The sequence below is a fragment of the Quercus lobata genome, chromosome 5 (assembly GCF_001633185.2).
Source record: "Quercus lobata isolate SW786 chromosome 5, ValleyOak3.0 Primary Assembly, whole genome shotgun sequence".
Taxonomy (NCBI): domain Eukaryota; kingdom Viridiplantae; phylum Streptophyta; class Magnoliopsida; order Fagales; family Fagaceae; genus Quercus; species Quercus lobata.
In genome coordinates this window covers 18,962,170-18,987,559 of record NC_044908.1, presented here as the reverse complement: position 1 = coordinate 18,987,559, position 25,390 = coordinate 18,962,170, and the positions used below count along the sequence as shown (strand labels likewise).

The window sequence follows — 25,390 nt, the reverse complement described above, 5'->3', positions numbered from 1 at the left end:
GACTCCTAACCTAGAAGTTACAAGAAGAGGTAGAATGTCTTAATCAAAATGTACCTGTCTTTCCTGAAACACTCAAAAGAACACATCACCGCATGTGTGGAAAGAAAGACATATAAACAATAATATAAAACACAATATAAAAACAAAAGTAGATTCTAACTCTCCCCCTAAGTTAGATACATCAAAAAGTTTTTATATTCTCCTCCTTTCAAAAACAATTTTATCTCTCCCTAAACAAAACATTTTAAAAACTTTTTTAAACAGGATTCCCACATTTCATCTATTTCTCCCCATTATTGTTACGTAATGACAAAAACAACTCAAATAAAGAGTAAACAGAAAACATACGCAATAAAAGTTAAGAGAAAATAGAGAATTAAGGAAATAAATGAATCCAGTTCTATAAAGAATAGAGGTAACTCCCCCTATGAAGAGCAATAACTCCCTTTAAGAACAACAAAGGTTAAAAAAAAAAAAACTTTTCTCCCCTTATAAAAATAGGAAAAACAAAACAAATTTTGGAAAAAAACAGTTTTGGGGAAAATTTAGGAGGTGGGGAAAATAAAGATGCACAAACCAGACTTAAAAACTAAGTTAAGGATACACATAAGGAAAAATATTATCTCTTTCAATAAATGCAAACTTGACACTATGTGGCCCATAAACAGAAGGTGTTTGAACTCAAATCAAGTAGAGAAAATATTTGCACATTGATTATCTATCATATCTCTTAAGAAAAATATTTTCTGCAGTTCACACATAAAAATAGCATATACTAAAAAGTACATAACTCAAAAATTAATCAATTAATTTTTAGATCAAGTTGAGTACCCAATTTAGCAAAGTGTATCATGTTATGTGTGAAAATAATGAGAGATATGACTGCAAAACTGCAAGATGGATACAGAAAACAATGCAATACATGTAAATCCTAACACATAAATGATGCATGAAAAAAAAAATTTGGTCAAAAACTTAAAAACTGAAAATTTTCCAGTTTCAATCGATCGAGCATCGATCGAGTATCGATCGAGCATCGATCGAGTATCGATCGAGTTAGGCAGATTCAAACCAAAATTTTAATTACAATTTCGATCAGTTGAGAAACAGCTTCGATTGATCGAAAATCTGGAAAACTTAAATTTTTGAAAAGCAGAGCAATTTTATGCAGAAACTCCTCAAAGAACAGTATTTCATGAATGAAATGCATGAGTATGAGTTTAAAAGATTTTCAAAAACACTTGAATTCAACCCAGATCTTCCAAAAACAAGTTTTTCCAACTAATTTGTCCTCAAAACTCAAACATCAAACACATTTTGCATTAAAATCAAGGAACATATAATATTGGATGGCCAAAACAAATTCACACATAATATCATGTACTAAGTTTAGCAAATAATAACTTGTGCAGTGTGTGCAACTAGCAATAGCTTGAGATACATGTGAGGTGATATGTAGATAGTAAACAATCACAGTGTCAACAAAATTCATCACATAAGTTTGAAAGTGATTATCACCTAAAGATTTACATCATATAACTCTCACATCTCCTAGAAAACAAGCTTGCAATCATGTAATTTTTTTTTTTTTTTTTTTTTTGCCTCACAATGTACACACCAATTTTATTTATTTGTGTCATCTTTATTATAGCCTAATAATGTACACACCAATTTTATTATTAATCCGAGGCTACATCTTATGTTCTTTTTGTGCATGTGCTATACTTTTTCGAGCACAAAATCTTATGATATGCACTAAGGTGTTCATGATTGGCTAGTAAATAGTGGTGAGATTGTTATTTATGCATTTCTCATCAAGTTCAAGTCCTAACAATAAAAAACATGTGACTTCAAAATCAAGATCATGTGATAAAAAATTATAAACAATTCTCACACAACATGCACTACATAACTAAAACTAGCAAAGTGTAATAAGATACGCTCATCCAAGCTAAACAAGGTACACAAGCATGTTATGTAAAGATAATAGGGCAACCTTGATTACAAATCCATGATATGTAATACAAAACACAAAAATCTTTTTGGTTTTAAAAAAGTTTTATAACCAAAAACAAAAAGCACACATTATGCTAAATGAACAATGCAAAGCTATGCATGATAGTGTTTAACTAAGCTATAGAGGGTATACAAACAAAAAATATCAATTTCTTAATTAACCTACGAGTACATATACAAACTAGTACATACTCATACAAAATCATAAATAGCTTAACACTTATATAACACATACTATTCAAGTTTCTCTACAATGTCAAGCATGTTCTAAATCAAGAGAGAGATCTTATAACTCATGTAACCCTCAAAACAAATAAAACTAGACACAAAATAAAATATTTTTGTCTTTTTGAAAATTTTTAGTGTTTAAAAAAAAAAAAAAAAACCAAACAAACAAACAAAACAAAACATATCCATAAACAATTGAAAGAATTAAATCATGGACAAATAAAAAACACTCACCTTAGAGAATCTTTTCTCATCCATATAGCACGAGATTTCGGCTTTATAGGTGAAAATCCACGTGAAGCAGGGTGTATTTGAGGGATTACACCAATCTTCTTTGAAAGACTGAAATCCTGCAAATTCCTTTCACAAGCCTCAAAAAGATCGACTGAAACAATAGTGTCCTTTTTATTCAAAACATCACAATCAAAAACAGTAAGACACTTAAAATTATCCATGATAACAGGGATCAAAGATCAACTCTAGGTATAATAACCTAAATCAAGAGCTAACCCGCTCTGATACCACTTGTACATTTTTAGACCCCTGTAAAATAGATTTTTTAACCTAATTAATTAACCAAATGAATACTTAGGTTTATTATTCAGATCTAGGTTAAAACAAAACAATCATATCATGTAAAGTAGCGGAAAATTAAATAACACAACGATATGATGACTCAAGAAAACTAAATCGATAAAAAACCTGAGGAGAATTTAATCTAGCTATCCTCAAAGTAAAACAGATCCACTATGAAAGAATTGAAGTTTGTACAATAGAACTTAAACCATTAACTTCCTATTGCTACCTTGAGTAGAATACTTACTACCAAAACCCCATGATAGCTTCGAGTTCATTGACTACTTCTTTCCTTGGCCTTTGCAACACAAGCACCCACACTTGTGATAAAAAACACAAACTCTCATGTTTGTGACTCCAAGACCACTCTTGAAAGTTTAGATCATCAACACCTTTGATGACTAGAGAAGGCAACAACTTCTACAACATCGGATCTTGAGATTCTTCAAGGAATAACACCAGTAGAAGATATGAGAGAACTTTTTGGGTACAAAACCCTAGATACAAAAGAGGCACACTCTTCTCTCTTTGAAAATCCTTATAAAAACATGCTTAGGGTTTCCTTTATATAATAGTAGTGTTTTACTTGAAACCCAATACATTTAAGTAGAGTTTGGGCTGAAATAAAATTCTGCAGATACGTGTTTCGATCGGTCAAGCTTGTCTTTTGATCTATCGAACCAGGCAGTTCTGAATTCTTCTTTCTATAGCTTGCTTGTTCTTGGATCTTGACTTGAGTCATCTTGAGCATTGTCTAATAATACCTATAGACTCTAGGATCTATATCTAGACAATTTTGTATTCACAATTTGTCAATTGTTCTAAACTTTTAGAACCTAACAAGGTAGTAGTTAGTTTGAATTGTATTTTGGGCAACAATGTGTAATTGGGCTGTTTTCACTTTGAGCATTTTATTTACTTGTAATGAGTTTTGTCACGGATTGCCAAAGGGGGAGTTTGTTAGGTTCTAAGAGTTTAGGAGCTAAATATATTAGAACAACATCTTGTATTGTATTGGCAAACCATGATCAAAACTATGAGTCTAGATTTAGGCATAATCAATGTTTATTTAAGTGTAAGTTTGAATCGAGTAATTGCAGTAATTTACTGTGCAAATCTGCAAGGCTTGATTGATCAAGAATTAGGTTCGATCGATTGAAAATCACAGATCCAGAAATTCTGCAGAAACTTCAAACGTAACCCAAGCCCACGAAATGTGTAGAGTTAAGTGTTTTACTCCAAGTGTAAAAGGAAAAACCCTAACTACACTTTAGTAGTCTCTGAATAGTTGTGTGTTTGCTCTATTGTGAGATTTGAGAGGTGTTTACCTTAAAACACACAAAAAGCTCTACCAAGATCAAGATTTAGTGGTGATTCGGTTGCTACATAAAGAACCTTTAAAGAACAACAAAACCTTTGAGTGGAGGCTCAAAGTCACAAGTAGGAGAACTTATGGTTGCAGCAGATTCAAGAAAGAAGTAGTCCGTGGACTCGGAGCTAGCACGTGGCCATGGTACTAAGTTTTCTACTTGAGGTAGCAATAAGATGTTAGTGGTTTAAGTTTTATTGTAAAATTTCAATTCTTTCATAGTGGATCGGTTTTTACCTTGATGATAGGTAGGTTAAATCCTCCTCAGGTTTTTTTTTACTGATTTAGTTTTCCTGGGTGATCAGTTCTTTGTGTTCTTTATTCTTCCGCTTTATGAATGTTTAACCTTGATTTTAATAAGTGAATTGTTAATCAACTTGACTTAGTAAAATAAGTTAAACATATTGTGTTAAGGGGTCTAAAAACTAACAAAAACAACATTGCTTTCTTCTACCTAACTAATAAACTTTTGTGCTATTTCTTTTGATATCATTTTTTTTATAAAAAATTTCATGCATTTTTTATTACTACTCCAACTCTTTTTTTTTTTTTTTTTTTTTTTTTTTTTTTTTTTTTTTTTTTTTTCTGAAACTCATCCAGTAACTATTCTCGTGCATCGCACGAGTTAGTAACTAATTTTTCATAAAGTAAAATCATTCTATCTAACTAACTTGCATAATATAATTTGAACTATAATATAGTAATTACAAGTATTGATTTTTAATGGGTAAAATTTTCTCATAATTTTTATTATATATATAAAAATTGAGTTAGTTAAATAGCTCTTAATTTTATTATTTCATAAGACCTCCAAAAGATGGTAAGGGTAAAGCAGACACGTGTTTTACTTCCCCCCCCCCCCCAAAAAAAAAAAAAAAAACTAATGAGAAAGCAAGAATAGATAAGCCAACAGACTCAAAAGATAGGAAAGCAGACAAAATACAGTGTTTTTAACCTTTTTCCACCAACTTGCATCAAAAGCAGACGAAACACTTTCCTCTACATCGAAAGCAAACAATGGCAAAGTGTTTCTCTCCATTATTGAAGCTTAAAGCAATGGCCCGGCATATATACCTGGTACAGGATATACCACCTCCTTGTTATGATAGTTGTATATGAAAGCAACTGTATATGAAAGTTGCAGTCTTTCATCAGCTCTTTTTTTTTTTTTTTTTTTTCAAAAGAAACAAACATTTCTCTCCTCGACTAAAGCTGAAATTAAATTGAGTGGGTCAGACATGCCCGAATTCTATAGATGACAGATGGAGTTTAAATTTTTTGTCTCATTCCACCTACTTCACTTTATGCTCAACAAATAAAAATTTGTCACATATCTATTTATTTAATTAAATTCTTATTTTATGTCTGTATATTATTTCAGTTACCTAAATTAGATAAATAAAGAAAATGAAAATGGTAAATTGTAAAATACACCCTTAAAGTTTAAGGGTGTTTGAATTTTACATTATAAAGTTTTTTTTTTGGGTAAACATAAAGTTTCAAATTTTGAATTTTACAACTTGATATTTTATACTTTTTGAATTGTTAGTCCCCCATCCATTTGTTGCTGATGTGTCCGTTAAGTGACACATTAGCTAGCCATATATATTTCATTGGCCCAATGAAAATATGACACGTCATCTTAATTATTTCATATAAATTAAATAAATATTAAAATTTATGGAAAATAAAAAAATTTTGTTCTAAAATTTTAAAAATTGCATAAACATAAATTTTTTTTTATATAAAAAATCACAGAATAACAGATCTAAAACACACAAAAATGAAAAATATACAAACTCCCATCGTACAAATAAACTATTACAAATCCACAAAACTTCAAAACACTAAAAAAAAAAAAAAAACTTTAGGGCATGTTTGATAACTATTTTTTCCCCTTATTTTTTGTTTCCAAAAACAATTTTCTATTTTTAAGACTAAAAAACTTGTTTGGTAATCCAAAATTCGCAGAAAACAAAAACTGTTATTAAAACTCAATTTGTGAAGGAAATTAAAAAATGTAAAAAACTGTTTTCAGTTTTTAGTTTTCAAAAATCAATAGAAACACGCGTTTAATTTAATGAATCTATCTCATTTAATAAGTTAGCAATAGAGTTCAAATCCTAGTAACAACATATTTTAGTATTTTTTTTCCCTCAAAGAATTGTTTTTTTAATTTTAACTAACCAAACATATTTTTGATTTAAAAAATACAAGAACTTTTTTTTTTCTTTATACTCCCAAAACAAGTTTTTGAAAATTGAAAACAAAAACTGTTACCAAATGTAACCTTAATCTTTCATTATATTTTCTTTTCTCTCACTCGCACTCTGTTTCCTCTCTCTTTCATACTCTGCCCCTCTCAAAATTGGCTCAAACCTGAATGGAAGTGGGTTATTCTTTTCAATCTAGTCGGTCTCAGATCCGAGTGATTTCTTCAACTGGGTATTTTTGTGGGTGGTTTCAGATCGAAGAAGGGTTTGGTTTAGTGGTGTTGTTTTGTTATGGGTCGGGTAGGCTTGATTTACTTTTGAAGATGGCATAGGAGCCATGGGAAAGAAAACCCAGATAGAGAGAGACCCAAAGAATGATTTGAGAATTTTTCTAATGGTAACGATGCATCTCTTGCTCAAATAGGGCGGCAATGATTCATCTCATTCTTTCTTACCCTTTCATTTTCTGGGCTTCTTAATGAAGCTGGAGAATTTGGTTTTAAAATTTTTTAAACAAAATAATATTGTTCTTACCCAACAACGCACACATTAAAAACCCACAAAAAAAAAAAAAAAAAAAATCCCTTAGCAACTAAGAAGCAGCAAAGTCAAAGGCCAGAGCTACTACACATAACCAGCAGCAAAGCCGCCCCTAAATCTAAGGTCTGACTCCGTCCTTGAACACACCCACAAATTCATTTGTTTTTCTTAAGAAACAGATACGAAAATAAGCACAAACCCATAAAATTCATCAGCAACCTAAAATTGGTTGATTAAACTTAATTTTTTTTTAGTTTTACTATTGGTAATTTTTGTTGTTGGATTAATTTTTTTGGGCTTGTATATTTTGTTTTAAATTTTAAATCTATAAATTTTTTATAGTCTTTAAAATTAGGAAAATGCTAGAGTTACAAACTTTGCCCATAATTGCTGATATGATGAGTGGTTATTGGTAAGTAAAAAAATAATATAAGTGGTGGGTCCAAATGCGAACCAATAAGAATTTACTACCTTAACAGTTTGTAAAATGTTGTAAAAATTTTTGTGACTATAATAATACTCTTAAGAGAATCAATGATATTGTTAAGGGGAGCAAAGTGTAATCGTATAAAAACAAAATTGCTAAAATTAATACCCATATATAATAATAATTATAATATTTATAATAAAAAAAAATTTGGGCCGTCCAACAGTGGCTCCGTCCATGGTTCTAAGTGGGTACAAGTAGAGCATAAGACTTATAAATCAAGTGGTATGATTGAAGTTATGAAGATTATTCAAGCTTCAGTGCAAAAAAGACAAAACATAAAGTCTAGATACATAGCTCGACAACTCTTGATCTATTAAGATTTAATGAATCGCAATACTTACCTTGATACCTCTCAATCTATCGAAAAATGTAGATTTCAACTATTTAGATATGTTTTTGGCCAATGATAACCAAAGCCTTCTGGGGTTTCGTGCCTAAGGTTTTCAAAGATATAAAAGACTTATTTTATAGTCGTCATCATATAGAAAGATAGACACAGAGACATATACAGTTATACACACTCTTGTGAAGTTGTTGCGACTTTTGTGTGCCTTAGGGTTATGTACCAAGCAGCTTTCAAATCTATAAGCGTGGATTGAAGAACTTTGCATCTAACAACAAATCTCAAGTTGCTGGTGTTAGTCACGTACTGGGAGTTATGCAAAGGAAAGAAGCCTTTTACAAGATCAAGTCCAATTCGGGATTGGAGCAAAGGTTCAACTGTAGGTTGATATTTTGGGATAGGGTGGGCAATGGTAAGATTCTTTATATTTGTAATCACTTATTCTAGATTAGTGGATTATTGGGAATGATGATTTGAAATTCACCCGATAGGATTTTTGACTTATGAAAATTTTCTCCATTTGTTAACAAATCGCCATGTCAAATTTAATTTTCGTTGCATTTGTTTTAGATTGGTTTAGAAACCTAGAAGCAGCATATTTGACCACTATTCAAATCTACTGACATTTTTTAACACTAACATTTTTCTACTTGAACTTACCCTTCACGTCAAAGGAAACAGAATAACAAACTCCACTAACTTACATTATATACATAGTGTTTTGTCAAATGCATACCATAGGTTACATTATTTAGAATAAAATACTCATACTTGTAATTAAATTTTTTTTTTTGACAAAGTCTGTAAAACTTATTTAGGATCGGTTTAAAAAGGGCTTATTTTATTAAAATTAAAATTTTCTTGTTAATAATACTATAAATAAAGGTAAATTTTTTTTTAAAAACTAAATAAAGATAAAAATTAATTAAAACAGTACCGTAAAATTCATAAATAATATCAAAAGATATAATTAAACACATAATTAATATAAAAAATAAACTAAATAATAAAATAAACTAAAATTTTAATTTATATACAAATCTACACTTAATTACTTGTGAAATTTTTATTTTTTCTCTCTCCTCGACCTTTAATAACAAAGCTGGGGCCTGAGCGGACCTTCCCTATCACCTATTCACCTCCACGTTAGAGGTTTGCAGAGACAGAAGGACAAAAACACACTCCACCGACATAACTTGTAAGAAACTTATTTATCGATGTGACAATGAGACCTGACAACTATTTTATCTTTTTCCATCCCGACAATATACACTCCACCGACAATATATATTATAGGGTGAGATTAGGCCATATATTAAATATCTATTTAAGAAATTTAAAAAAAAAATTGAAAAAATTATAAAAAAAAAGTCAGAATCTTTGGAAGACAGGACCACAGAGATTGGGGGGATCTCCAACGAAGAATGGATAACTCTTTGGAAGAGGAAACCTCCAGCAATATCACACCTCACCTCCACGTTAAATGCTCTTTACTTACTGTTAAAGAAAAGACTCTTAAACAGTACTCCTCAAGCTAACACTACCTTTTCACACTTTCGGCAGGACACAAAGGAGGAAATATCTCATCCAAAACTCTGAAATCCAACACCTGGATGGTCAAGATGTAATGGGAGAAGGTATTTAAATAGAATTTCCCCATTGAATTAGGAGAGGATGAAAATCTGTAAACAAGAGAGAGAAAGACAGAATTGTAAGAGCATCTGTAGCAGATGTTCTAAATATTATGTAATTTTACCACATCAAATACTTACTTTATTATTTTACCACATTATTTTACAACATCCCATTTATCAAATGTTCTATAATTCAATTTTATACATTAAAATAATATTTACTACCTATTAAAATAATATTTTCTACCGATCAACATAACCAACAGCTCTCTGCCAACAACCAACAGCCACCACCACACAACCCCCACATCCTCCGCAACCAAAAACACAACTCAAAGCAAACCCCAGCCAAACCCCAACCCAAACAAATTCCAGCCAAAACCCAACCCAAACAAATCCAGCGCTGCCGCAACAAACAAACCCCGACAAACCCACCGCCTCCACACCCTCACCCACAACCACTTCTAAACCCAAACCCATCAAACAAACAAACTCAAGTAACCACCTAACCCATCAGACCCCAACCAACCTATTAACAAACAATTCAAGTACTTCCTTGAAGAGCCTCGTGTAAAGTGCTTCCTCTAAGTACTTCTTCGACCTCTTCGCCACGCTCTTTGAACGCCCCAGATGTTGAAGAAGCGCCATTGTTCTTGCTTCTTGCAAAATGGCCTCCCTTTCCCAAGTCTCCGATTCCGAACTAGCAAGTAGCAAGTGTGGGTTTTTGTTGGGTTTTACTGAAAGTGGATCGAGCGCTGCCGCAACAAACAAACCCCGACAAACCCACCGCCTCCACACCCTCACCCACAACCACTTCTAAACCCAAACCCATCAAACAAACAAACTCAAGTAACCACCCAACCCATCAGACCCCAACCAACCCATTAACAAACAATTCAAGTAACCCACAACCCATAGCCCACCAACACCAAATCGGAAGCCCCACCACCACCACCTCAAACACAAACCCCAACAAACCCACCGCCTCCACACCCTCACCCACACCCACTTCTAAACCCAAAACCTTCATAACCCAGACTCCAAACCCACTATCTTCATCGCCGTCACCGTCATCGTCGACCCACACAACAGACCCACACCGACATCGCCGACCCATAGCCTAGCCCATCCGAACCCACCCACCTCCATCGGAACCGAACCCATCAAACCACAGCCAAAAAAAAAAAAAAGAAACAGAAAAACCATTGTTAGAGAGAGATCGGCGTCGGCGTGGAAGTGATCGTCGGCGTGGGCGTCGGCGTGGGTGTGAAAGAGCAGTGAGGATTGGGGTGAGAGAGAGAGGAGAGGATTGGGTTTGAGAAAGCTGAGACCGACGGAGAGATGAGAGAGAGAGAAATAAACAATCAATAAATATTATACCACATTTGTTCCGTACCGTGGCAAATTTGTCACGGTACTGTTCAATGTTGCAAAAAATATAACATATCCCACATCTGATAATTGGGCTTAAAATGAGTTTGGTGTGGGATATGTGCCAAAAATATTTAGCACATATCCCACATCTACTGTAGGTGCTCTAACCTAGTCAAACTTTTTAGAGCCTTATAAATACAAGTGTTGAACCGCGTACTGAGTCCGAAGTACACTTCCAATGCCATTATCATTTATGTCATAGTGAGACGAATCTCTCTTTTCCTGTGTCCCGCAAGATTAATTGATAATAGGACTCTACCTCTACAAAATCCTTTGTATTGGACCCAATCCCAAATTTTGGGCTCTTACATGACTCTTTTTCTTTTTTTGGCTGAAAGTTACATGACTCATTTTATTTCACTTTCAAAATTATTCTATATCGTATTTTGTCTTATATTTTAGGCTTAATTTTGGCATTGATTATTAACATGTTGGACTTATTAGCATTTTTTGTCGCCTCCTATTGCCGTCATTTCCTCATTTATTTTACCCAGCTAGCTTCCCTCTCTTCTCTAGAGCCCAAACAAAACGAAGGGAAGCCACCATTAAAATCAAATCCCCCCGGGGGGGGGGGGAATTGAAATCACCATTAAAATACCATACTAACCGAAATAAAACCCACAAATACTAAAACAAATAAGCCCGTAGAAAGTACAGACAAAACCACAGATCTTGAAAGAAGAAATAAAGAAAGAGAAAGAAACAAGATGAAGTTGAGAGAATAAAGAGGCGAGGAAAGAAAGAAGAAGAAGCTGGAGAAAAAAAAGGCGTGAAGAAGAAAGAGAGAAGAAGAGAAAGAAAGAAAGACAAAAGGAAATTAAACAAAGAAAGAGGATGAAGCTGGAGAAAAAAAGGCGTGAAGAAAAAATAGAAAAGAAAAAGACAGAAAAAGGAAAAAGCTAGAGAAAAAAAGGTGTAAAGAAATAAGAGAAAAGAAAAAGGAAGAAAGAGCAAAGAGGAAAGAAGAGAAAAAAAATATTAAAAGAAAGAAAGAGGAAGATGCTGAAGAAAAAGAGGCTCTTTCTTTGGAGGTCACGAGTTTTGAGTAATGAGGAAAAACTGTGATATGACTTATGAGTGATGATTTTTAGTGAGATATAGTGGACCCCATGCATGTGAAAAAGAGGACTCGTGTATTGATGCATGGTATATTTTTCCGAAGCACGGGAGGTCTATTTTTCCGAAGAAAGTGAAAAAGAAGAGCTACCCGTGACTTTTGACTGTGACAAGTCTTTCCACACATGTGAAAAAAGAAAACTCAGCATTAACGCATGGAATATTTTTCAAGGGAGTTAATATTATGTTGGAGGTCTGTATCGATTTGGTAAGTGATACGATATATTTTAGATATTGGTCAATATTTGTATATTATTTTGAATTTATTATTATTTTTTATATTTATAAATAAATAAATAAATATATGTATGTATGTATATATATATTATAATAAATATAAAAGTTTACTATAAAATATTTTCTCAATTTATAACTAATTATTTATGGTTTTAGACTTTAATATTAATTAAAAGAAAAAAACAGAATATAAAAAATAGAAAGCTTAAAAGTTATCATTGCATACTAAGAAAACAAATAATACTAATAAGTTAATGCAAATAAGTTACCATTCTGTCCTAACAAAAATTCAAAAATTACAAAACTTAAAAAAAAAAAAAAATTTGTATCAATCGGTACGGCCGGTACCTACCGGTATTGTACAAAATTGGTCGGTATGATCGGTACACTCGGTATTTAAATCGGTACGAAACATTGATGTTTCGATACTGGTATATATATTGGTACGGTACATACGACCGATACCGATATAGTATTAACTATCTTGATATTTGTCCGGAGTACGAGATCTATTTAAGAAAACGAAAGAAGAGGAAGAAGAGCTAGCGGTGACCCTTAAAAAAAAAAAAAAAGAGCTAGCGGTGACTTTTGTGTGACAAGTCTTGTTATCTCACTAGTGAGTATGCTCAAAAGAGATGACCTTGAAATGCTTATCAATTAAAAAGACAATTATGGAAACACTCCTTTGCATTTGGCCTCCAAGGAAGGGCATCCTAAGGTAGTGAGCATTTTAACATGGGACAAAAGAGTAAGCTTGTAGCCGTTGAATAATGTAGGCAAGACAGCTCTCAATGTTGCTGGGGACTATAGTATTGTGGGGCTTCCCTCATTTCGAGAGGTATGTTAATGTGATCCTTATTCTTCATACAATTACAAATCATGTGACCCTTGATCTAAACCCATTTTCTAGTAGCAAATTTTGTTTTAGACACATTATACAATTATTACAGGGATTTTTCCTGTCCCAACTATTGTCTAGTGCTAGAATTAAACCAAACAACGTTCATTAAATAGAGTCTAAAATCATATTTAGGATCTATTTGAAACCCGTTTATTTTGTTGAAATTGAAATTTTTTTGTTGAAAATACTGTAAATGAAGGTAAAAGTTAGCAAAAATAGTATAATAAGACCCATAAATAGTACCCAAAAATGTAATAAAATCCATAAATAATAATAAAAATAAACTAAATAATAAAATAAGTTAACAAAAATAATTTTTACAAAACGGATACTTAACCCTTATTTAAAAAAAAGAAGGAAAGTGAGAAGAAGAGCTGGCACTAACTTTTTAGTGTGACAAGTCTTGTTAATGGGTCTCACTAATTGTGTCTCCTTTTTCACATGGGAGTATACTCCACACAGGTGAAAAAGATGATTCGCATTGACGCATGGTATATTTTTCCGGAGTACGGGAGGTCTATTTAAGAAAAAGAAAGAATGAAAGAAAGGAACAAAAGGTAGCCGGGACTTTGAGTGTAACAGGTCTTATTATTGGGTCTCACTAGTTGTGTTTTAATACTAAATTGTCATTTAACTCATTAATCAAGAATCAAAGTGCACCATAAGTTTTTTTCATTTCATACTACTCTTTTTTTTTTTTTTGGTTAAAACTCATTCTCAATATATATTTTAAGTAATAAAAGATGAGATTAGAGTAATGAAAATCAAACCAAATAAATGTTATATAGGTGGGGCTCACGATTTTTGAGTAATGAATAAAAACTGAGATAGGAGGGATGATTTCTAGTAAACCACACCCACTAATTGTCTCCTTTTTCACATGGAGTGGGCTCCACACAAGTGAAAAAGAGGACCCATGCATTGCTCCCGGAGGTCTATTTAGGCACGGATTCTAGCGTGGAACCACCCTATTCAGTCGTATACAAAACTGTAATTCACTAGCTAGAGCTTCTTTACTTCTGAAAATCATTAATGGCAAGTAAAATCTCCAGCACCCCCGATGAGATCCCACAGAGAAAGGTGCCAATGGACGATGTTACCATTGATGCTGGAATGAAGAAAGATCTCCCGGAGGTTCATGTAGCTAAAAAGCCATCGGTGATGCCAGTGCCCAAATTTTACCTTCCTCCGAAACCAATGGGGTACATGGCACAAAACGGTAGGCGCGCTGGGTTGCAAATGTCCGATTCTTTTGATGATGATGATGAATTTGATGATGAATTTGATGATGATGATTATTCCGATGATGATGAGTTCTTCACAGCTACAAACATGAATCCAGAATTGTTCAAGGCTTTAAAAGGTGGTAACATTGCTTTCATAGAAAAAGCACGAGATATGGAATCTTGTCACCTCTTCGACACAAGCCCCAAGTTAAATACAATCCTTCATGTTGCAGCAAGCTCGGGCCATGAGAAGGTTGTAAAAGTGATTCTCGAGACCAAAGGGTGCCAACAACTTGTCATGAGAAAGAACTCCGCTGGTGACCTTGCTCTGCATGTTGCTGCAAGTGCTGGGCATCTTCCTATAGTTAAACTTCTGCTTTCAGCATCATACCAGCATCTGGAGGAATCTCAATGTAGTTTCGAACCACTGAAGGAGCAAAACAAGAGAGGGAATACTCCACTGCACTTGGCCTTGATAAACAAGTACCAAGAGGTGACCTTCAAAACCAAGTACAATGAGGTGGCCAGATTCTTGGTTGAGACAGAACCAGTGGTGACCTGTTCTTCGATAAATAAGGAAAACAAGTCTCCTCTATATATGGCGGCCGAAGCAGGAGATGTTGAACTTTTGGAGATCATGTTGAATAAATTCCCTTGCCTGCAAAATGTGGCTGGCAAATCGATTGTGCACCCTACCATTTCTTGTGCCTTTACTACAAAGAACATAGGTAATTTTCTTTCTTCACTAACACTACTTTTTTGTTTATTCTGTTTTTTTAGGATGAGAGATTCAAACCCAAATTTATTTTTAAGAATAGAGCCTAAAGGCTTTTAGCAAACAATATATGGTAAAACCTGCATGTTATATTTATGCCAAGTAGTTAAATGTAAATGTCATATTTGGTACCTTATTATTAACATAATTTATTTTCTTCACTAATACCAAAATTTCAATTCGCTCAATTCAATTATATTCTTCTTATTATTTGTGTACCAGGTATAATAGATACTGTTTTGAGAAAAATGCCACATCTCATCACGAATCAAGATATTACAGGGATGACTCCCCTTTCCCATGCGGCATCAATAGGATTCCTTGACGGGGTTCAGTGCTTATTAGAAAAAGCATCAGACTGCGGATATAAAATGGACCTGAATGGCTTTTTTCCAATTCACACAGCTTCCAAAAAAGGACATATCGAGGTAATTGAATTTTTTCTAAAACAATATCCGGATATGAGTGAGTTGCTCAACCAAAACGGTCAGAACATTTTGCATGTAGCTGCTGTGAGTGGGAAAGCCAAAGCGGTAGCTTATATGCTCAAAAGAGATAACCTTGAAATGCTTATCAATGAAAAAGACAATTATGGAAACACCCCTTTGCATTTGGCCTCCAAGGAAAGGCATCCTAAGGTAGTGAGTATTTTAACATGGGACAAAAGAGTAAGCTTGAAGTCGTTAAATAATGTAAGCAGGACAGCTCTCGACGTTGCTGGTGACTATAGTAATGTGGAGTTTCCCTCATTTCGAGAGGTATGTGATCCTTATTCTTTATACAATTGCAAATCATGTGACCCTTGATCTAAACCCCTTCTCTAGTAGCAAATTTGGCTAGACACATTATACAATTATTACAGGAATTTTTCCTGTCCCAACTATTGTCTAGTGCTAGAATTAAACCAAACAACGTTCATTAGTGTCTTTCTCTTTCTCTTTCTCTCGCTTTTTTTTTTTTTTTTTAATTGTGTGTGTCACATGGTGGTGCCATGCTAGGACACGCCCCCCCCCCCCCCCCAAAAAAAAACAAAGTTTTGAAAAAAAAAAAAAATACTGAAATATGAATTATGAGAATTATTTTAAAAATTTTCAAGGAATATATCTGCTTCCCACCCCCCCAATCCAATAAACAAATATATTTTCTATATATATAAAAAAAAATTGGTGTCTAAACTCAAATTTAGAATTTGGTTCGGATTCGTTTATTTTGTTAAAATTAGAATTTTTTTACTGAATATACAGTAAATAAAGGTAAAAGTACTAAAAGTTAGATGAAATAGATCATAAATTGGATCAAAAAATATAGTGAAACTCTTAAATAGTAGTAAACATAAGTTGAATAGTAAAATAAGTTGGTAAAAATAATTTTTGTGAAACTGTGCATTTAGGAAGTAACGAAAATTATAAATTATTTCACTATTCAGCTTATTTTTACCACTATTAATAAATTCATTGTATTTTTTAATACTATTTATGAGTTTTACTGTACTATTTTAACTAACTTTTACTTTTATATACAAACAATAAATTTTTAATTTTAACAAAATAAACAGCATTCAAAATAAACTCTTAGGGGGTGTTTGGTTTGTGTTTTTAAACAACCATTTTCAGTTTTTAAACAACATTTTACGCATTTCAACACACTTTTTCACCCACACGTATTTCCACAAATATTTTCAAATAACAATTTTCAGTTTTTAAACACATATACCAAACGGCCCTTAACCTTCATTTATACTAAGTTACAATCTTTCTTTTTCTTTTTCTTTTTCTTTTTTTTAGAAGAAACTACGTTATAATCTGATTAGCGATAAATTGATAGAAGTATATATCACTAGATTAAAATAATTGGATCTTCACAACCTTATGATAAATACATAATTATTTTAACAACTATCTCAACAAATAAAAGAAACAATCATTTTCTAATTTTTCCTCCTCCATCTTATAAAACTTCTATGCTTAGTTTGGACTAACTGCAGAAGGAGGCTACGAACAGCAATCCTTGTAACTCTACTTTTTATCCTAATAAAATTACAATAATACGTTACTGCAAACTATTCTACCTGGTTCTCTCTCTCTCTCTCTCTCTCAACTCTAAACTCACTGTGCTAAGGTTAAGTTTGATTTGCTCTTTCTTTTTAGCTGTTTATGATGCAGACAACTGGTCTGCATTGCTCCAATTTCCAAGATACCGTGCACCACGTGTATGGTTAAAATTAAGTTTTCACTTTTCATCAACGAAAGTAGTGGCCAGCTATGACTTTATTTTCTTCTTTATTTCTTATTAAAATAATAAATAATTTTTTGCTGAGAAAAAAATAAATATATTATATTATACAACATAACATTATAATGTATATATAAAAAACTAATATTATTAAACTATAATACATCATATAATATAGAAAAATAATAGTATAGCGTTATTTTTTGGCTAAGCAAATAATTGATCGTTATTTAAAAAAATGTAATTGATTATTTGATTAGATTTTTTTCATATATATTAATATTTGAATAATTATTTATCGACTTTCTAACAAATCTTTAATCTATTAGTATTTTTTTATGAATTAATGATTTTTTTTATCTTAATAATTATATTTAATGAGTTATATAATTTAATTTAAAAACTAGATTTATGGAAAGTTAAAAACTATTAATTCTTTTTTTAAGAAGAAAAACTATTAACTCATTGTTCTAAAGAAAAGAAGAGAATAATCTAAGCAATATACCTTTAGGTTATAATATTGAAACTTCAACTTCTAATGAGCCTTTCCAAATCTCCAAGGATTGAACTCAAAAAAATTATTTTGAATCGATAAATGGTGAGTGTACTTTAATTTGTGTATTAAATATATTTACAATATTGTTTTAGACTATTGTACATAATAGGGATGTACTTAAAATATGTACTGAAAAAAAAATTCTCATTTTTATCTAGCCCTTAAAAGTCAAATCCATTGATCACATAAACATTTGGTATTGGAGAAATTATCATATGACACCGTCAAATATATACAATTACCCCTCAAATTTGTGAGACCTGTATGCTGTCCCACATATCATATATGCAGCTGTTCTCGTACATAATCCTTTCTAGTATTTACAATTTGGACTACATCATATCTGAGAGAGAGAGAAGTGCTATTCATTCCAAGAAATGAACAGTATGATCATAACAAAAAGTTTCTTGTTCACCATGTAGCAATTGACACGGCAAGCCTTGAGATATGCCGGCGCCCCACGAGCTCCTCGAAGCACTACGAGCAAGAACATGCCAATTATGATGCCTCCTTTGAAGCTACACAACGAAGACAAATACAAGGACAGAGCTGGCACTCTCTTGTTGGTTGCAACCCTCGTGGCTACTGTAACCTTTGCAGCGGCTTTCACCGTGCCCGGTGGTTACAACGGCTCTGGAGGTGTGGCAACTTTTCGAGAAAAGCAGATGTTCCAAGTGTTCGTAATTTGCAACACCATAGCTATGTATAGTGCCATTGCTGTTGTTGTCACTCTCATCTGGGCACAACTCGGTGATCTTAACTTGGTTATTGCTGCCTTTAAGTTCGCTGTGCCAATTTTTGGGTTAGCTCTAACAATGGTCTCCGTAGCATTCATGGTAGGTAATTATCTAGTATTAAGAAACCTCAACTGGCTTGCCTATCTAGTTTTAATCATTGGCTCATTCGTCCACCTTACTCTCTTGATACTATTTTCTCCACTTTGTTTTCCCGGTTCCTTACACCATCGTTTTCTTCGCTATCTCCTTTACTACCCATTTTGCCTTTTGATAAAAGTTACTAGGAGTGACACTGATGATAGGAAAGAAGAATAATCTCCTTTACGTATGTTATATGTAGTTTGCCATTGTGTATGCCTTTGGCAATGCATTCCAAAAAGGGGGAGTTGGTGTTTTATGGGGGTTGAAGGTTTTAGGGGTAGAACTTCTATGTTGTTGTTGTTGTTGTTTTTTTTTTTTTGGTCTAGTCTTGATACGCTATGCTTTCATTTGTTTTGAGCTGTGTTGTAACTCTATATTTGGTATCAGACTTATTATGTTATGTTCACTTGCTTTACTGCTTAAATGATTCTATCTTTATATTATTGCATTGTGATACAATTATCATCTCCAATCACCCTTTGAAATTTCATGGTTGCCTTTGCTTCTTGCCTAGTATGATTGCACAAATTTATTATCCCACCTGCATCCATATTAAGGCACATAGCAAACAAAAGCAAACATACAAACACATAATCTTCCATGTAGTTGTTTAATTTCCCTAAACAAATGCCAAGTTAATGTTAGAGTCTCAAATTCAATTAGTAAACACTATGATATACACCTATTCCAAAATTAAACACGCCACCAATTCTACCAATACATGTAACTTTGCATAACTCATGTTTGTGTCCATAACTCACAACTTTCCTGGCCCTAAAACCCATCCCAACAATTTTTAAAAAAACAATCACCACCCAAAAAAATTTTCTATTATTAACAAAATTTTTCCAAAATTTCTATCTAAAAGAAGCTTCCACCATTACCATGTACTAGTGTGTAATCCCGTGTATATACACAGATACATTTAAAAATAATCACAATTACATATATATAATTTAGAATCTAATTACATCTAGGCTCTTCTGTTTTTGTATTCAATAATTTACTTGCCACAAAAATTAAAATATTAGATAAAACACATGCGCAAAATTGAATTCTAATTAAAATTCAATTTAGAATCTAATCGAATTTAAACTTTTTAATTTTTGCACCTAGTAATTCACTTGAAACACAAATTTAAAAATTAGATGAGATACGTGTCACAAAATTAGACTCCAGTTTAGAATTTAATTGGATTTTCTCCTAGTTTTAGCTATATATATATATATATATATATATGACTTGTAAACTTGAATTGTTTTAAGTTATATAAAAAAAAAGCTCATATATATAAAATCATTCAAAAATTATATTTTTTTATAGTTTACTTATGTTGGACTCCTCAATTTTTTCACTAAATTAATTCATTTGACACAAAAATTAAAAAACTTAGATTAGATGGGACACATGGCACAAAATTAAACTCTAATTGAAATCCAATTTTTACATTGAATTAACTCACTTGGCACAAAAATTTAAAAACTTAGATTAGATGGGACACATAGCGTAAAATTAGACTCTAATTTAATTCAAATTTGAAATCTAATTGGATTTTCTCTCAGTTTTATCTATTATTATTATTATTATTATTATTATTATATATATATATATATATAGATTTCCAAATAAGTTCTAACGCAACTTGTAGGCTTACTAATCAACAATTAGCTTGTAAGTATTGGAAATAACAAAATCTACCTATATTATTGAATTCTTTCAACCTAGCAACTATGATAACACATAAATAGTAAGAAATCCCACCTAATTATGCTGCTATTTGAGGGAGTACAGATAGTCATAGATCTTGTGTGACTTCCATGGAGAACTTCTTTAGCATTCTTCAAAATGCTCTTCCAAATTCTTAGATGTGTCTATGACATGAACGTTACTCCAAATAGGTGAGTGAACAAAGCATCATAAACAATATTATTATGAGTAAGACTTGTCATTTTTCTTACATTAGAACAAAATGTGACACATCAAAGAAGTTTTGAGGCTTTGAACAAAGTTAAGCATTTGCGCACCTTCCTTTCATTAGAATTGTACAAAGTAGATTTGGACTTATACATAACAAAGAAGGTACCACATGATCTATTGCTAATACTAAGATCCTTACGTGTGCTCTCTCTTTGTCATTATGCTAATTTGATAGAGTTACCTAAGTCAATTGGAGATTTTAAACATCTACACCATCTAGTTGTCTTTTGCACTAAAATTGAGAGGTTGCCCAACTCTATATGCAAGTTGTGTAATTTACTGACATTGAATCTATCAAGATGTAAATTTCTCGTTATGTTTCTAACACATATGCAAAAGCTCATTAATTTGGGTCATCTTGATATTATTGGAACCAGTATAAAAAGGATGCCAATACAAATAATCAGATTAAAATGTCTTTGGACTTTGACTAAATTTGTTGTCAACAAGAATATTGGATTCCAAATTGGAGAGTTAGGGAAGCTTCCAAATCTCAGAGGAGCCATTTTGATAGCAAAGCTTCAAGATGCGATAAACCCAACAGATGCTTTGTATGCAAAGTTGAAGGCTAAGAGACAGCTTAAGGACCTAACATTGGAGTGGGATGCCGATGATATTATTTCTCAAAGTGAAAGGGACGTAATGAACAATCTCCAACCTCATACAAACTTGAAAAGGCTTGCTATCAACGACTACAGTGGCACAAGCTTTCCTAATTGGGTAGGAGATTATACATTTTCAAATGTTAAAGTTGTTCATCTAAACTCTTGCAGATTTTGCCTCTATTTACCACCACTTGGGCAACTCCCCTCTCTTCAAAACCTCAGCATTGTTGGGTTTGATGAAGTTGTTAAAGTCGGTCCTGATTTCTATGGTGGCAGTTCTTCCACAATAACACCATTTCAATCACTAAAAATATTGAATTTTGAGAGAATGTGAAAGTGGGAGGAATGGTTTTCTTATGAAGGAGGAGCTTTCCCGCGTCTTCAAGAGCTTCGTCTTGAGGATTGTCCCAAACTAAGCAGAAGCCTACCCAAGCACCTTCCTTCTTTAACCACACTTTGGATTCTTAAATGTTTAAAGCTTGGGACTTCTCTCCCAAGGGCTCCTGCCATTTGTGATTTGCGTGAAACCCATTATAATGACATGCTGTTGCAAATGTGAAAGAACACAGAGAAGCTCTAAAACTCACACACCAGACTGTAACAAACACAAGAGGAAGAGAGAAAATCTTCTAACAGAAAATGTAGTTTATCAAGAATCGTTCACAGTAAAATTACAGAGGAGCAATCTCTAATATATACCCAAATACAAGACTGATCTATTCTAACTACTTCACACATGTGCACACGTGTCTGCACTTAAAATAAATAAGGCTAAACGACATCGTGTTGTTGCTTATGGCTATAGTGAAATGACATCATCTGGTGGCTTGCCCTGTTTCTTCTTGACCATTGGAACAGGACTTGAATCATCTTCAAGTTCTTCAAGTACACAACTGCTGCTACTGCTTTCATCCCCCCTCAAACGAAAGGGGAATTTCCACATGAGTTTGGAAGTTAACCAATGAAACCGAGAGGAAGGCAACCCTTTAGTAAAAATATCAACGAGTTGATCATTGGAGGAAATGAATTTCACCAGAAGATCCTTTCTAAGAACTTTCTCACGAACAAAGTGGTAATCCATTTCGATATGCTTGGTACGAGCATGGAAGACAGGATTAGATGCAATAGCCAAAGCACTCACATTATCACACCATAACAAAGGAGGAGTGGAAAGAAATAAGCCCAAATCACGAAGGAGCATCCTAAGCCAAAACAACTCAGCAGCTTTAGAAGCCAATGCTCTATACTCAGCTTCAATGGAAGATCGGGAAACCGTTGACTATTTCTTGGCTGACCAAGTAATAGGACAATTGCCAAAGAAAACCACAATACCAGAAATAGACCTACGATCAACTGGATCACCAGCCCAGTCAGCATCGCAAAAGGCAGATAAGGAAGGAAAACTCGGAGTAAAAGCTAAGCCATAGTGTAAGGTACCCCTAAGATATCTGAGGATATGTTTAGAAGCTTGCAAATGATTCTCTGTAGGCTCACTCATAAATTGACAAGTTTGCTGGATAGCAAAAGACAAGTTAGGCCTTGTAAATGTAAGGTATTGAAGGGCACCTACAAGACTTCTATAAGAAGTAGCATCAGATAAAGAAGGACTATCATGAGGCAGAAGATGTTGATTAGAAGGGCAAGGGGTCTTGCAAGGCTTACAATCAGACATAGCAAACCTGGACAGCAAATCAGTGGCATACTTTGTCTGATGTACAAAAAGACCGGAATCAGTATATTCAATTTGCAGTCCAAGAAAATAATGGAGTAGAACAAGATCCTTAAGATCAAAGGCAGAACTTAAGAGCTGAATAATTGAAGCAGTGAAGACCTTATCATTCCCAGTAAGTATAATATCATCCACATAGAGCAAGAGGAAAACCAAATGACAACCATGCCTATAGATGAATAAATTCCCATCAGCACCAGAGGCAAAGAACCCAACATGAAACAAATGTGAGGTAAACCTCTCAAACCAGGCCCTAGGTGCTTGCTTAAGACCATAGAGAGCCTTGTGAAGGAGACAAACATGATGAGGAAATTGAGGATCAACATAGCCTTGAGGCTGTCTCATATAAACTTCTTCCTTTAAGATGCCATGAAGAAAGGCATTACTCACATCTAGTTGCCGTAACTCCCAACCATTGTTCACAGCCAAAGCCAAAAGAAGCCTCACAGTAGCAGGCTTAACCACAGGGCTGAATGTCTCATCATAATCAAGCCCAAATTGCTGAAGGTAACCTCTAGCCACTAACCTGGCTTTGTACCTAGCAATAGACCCATCAGCATGCCTTTTCAATTTATAAACCCATTTACAAGTGACCACATTCTTGTTAGCAGGCAAGGGAACCAAGGACCAAGTTATCTGTTTCTGAAGAGATTGAAACTCAGAGTCCATGGCAGCCACCCATTGAGAGTGTGTAGCAGCAATAACATAGGAAGGAGGTTCAGTCTGTGTATAATCATGTTAAACTGATAAAACTTTAGGCTTATATATCCCATGTTTAGATCTTGTTACCATAGGATGAGAATTATGAGAGATAGGATTGGAAGAAGAATTAGGAGTAGATTCAAAAGCAGAAGGAACAACAGAAGATGAGATAGGAAGAGAAGAAGCAGCAGGAGCAGAAATAGTGGAAAGGGAAGAAGGAAGACTAGAAGGAGGTGGAGGTGGAACCATAGGAATAGGAGTAGAAGTATGAAGTAAAGAAGGTAACAAAGATGAAGTGAAATCCAAAGAAGTGGAAGAAGGACCAAAATCAGAAGTGGAAAGAGGAATAGATGTAGAGGGAGAACTAACATTATCAGAAGAAGAACCTGATATGGAATTGGGAAACCAAAGAGAGATAGTAGTAGTAAAAGGAGTATTAGGATTAGTAGAAAAAGAGGACTGAGCAAAAGGGAACAAGGATTCATTGAACACAGCATAACAGGCAATGTAAATTTTATTGCAAGTAGGATCAAGACAGATGTAGCCCTTTGACAAAGGAGGGTAACCTAGGAAAATACATTGTTGAGACCTGGGTTGAAGCTTATTTTTATTATAGGGCCTAAGATAGGGATAGTAAGCACAACCAAAAGCCTTAAGGGCTTGAAGAGGAGGTGGTTTAGAGTATAGAAGTTCCCAGGGTGATTTAAAGTTCAGGACAAAAGAAGGTAATCTGTTAATAAGAAAAACAGCAGTGGCAAAAGCATAAGACCAGTAGTTATAGGGTAAATGAGACCTGTAGAGAAGAGTAAGACCTGTTTCAACAATATGCCTATGCTTCCTTTCAGAAACACCATTTTGTGAAGGAGAATGTGGGCAAGAGGTTTGATGTAAAATGCCATTAGAAGAGCAGAAGGCATGAAAAGCAGTGTTGGTATATTCAGAACCATTATCTGTCCTAAGCACTTTAATTTTAGTGGAAAATTGATTCTCAACAAGTGCCTTAAAGTGCTTAAACATAGATAAGACTTCATGTTTATGCTTGAGCAGAAATAACCAAGTAAATCTAGAGTAATCATCCACAAAGATTACATAATAGGCAAAACCAAGAACAAAAGATAAAGGAGCTGGTCCCCATACATCACTATGAACCAAATCAAGCACAGAAGTAGACACAATATGAGATTTATTCAAAGGGTACTTGTGCATCTTAGCACTTATACAATATTCACAAGAAGCGCAACAAGCTTCAATTTGAGACAATGAAACAGATTGAAAGAAAGGTTTAAGAGCAGAATATAAAAGCCTAGAACTAGGATGACCAAGCCTGTAATGCCAAAGCAGAAGAACATCAGACTTGATGGATTGAGAAGCAGACACAGTTGAGGTAGAGTTAAAAGCAGTGGAAGATGAGAGTGAGGAAGATGGTGGAATAGGATAAACACCATCCTTACTCAACCCTTTGTAGAGGATCTTCCCCGAAGGTAAATCCTGAATTAAGAACTTATGAACATCAAAATAACAAAAAGCATTATTTTGGAGACACAACTTATGAACAGACAAAAGATTAGAAGCAAGATCAGGAACTCTAAGTATATTATTAAGCCTAAAGTTAT

At 33.6% G+C, this 25,390-nt stretch overlaps 1 protein-coding gene across 1 annotated transcript; it reads left to right on the top strand.

Annotated features, from left to right (window-relative positions):
- The first annotated feature begins 13,949 nt into the window (after nucleotides 1-13,949).
- Nucleotides 13,950-19,207, top strand: LOC115989556 (protein ACCELERATED CELL DEATH 6-like). The gene is made up of 3 exons (XM_031113317.1): nucleotides 13,950-15,051; nucleotides 15,321-15,856; nucleotides 18,309-19,207. Exons 1-3 carry the CDS (start codon nucleotides 14,130-14,132, stop codon nucleotides 18,936-18,938), a joined length of 2,088 nt encoding a protein of 695 aa, XP_030969177.1. The 5' UTR covers nucleotides 13,950-14,129; the 3' UTR covers nucleotides 18,939-19,207.
- The last annotated feature ends 6,183 nt before the right edge of the window (nucleotides 19,208-25,390 follow it).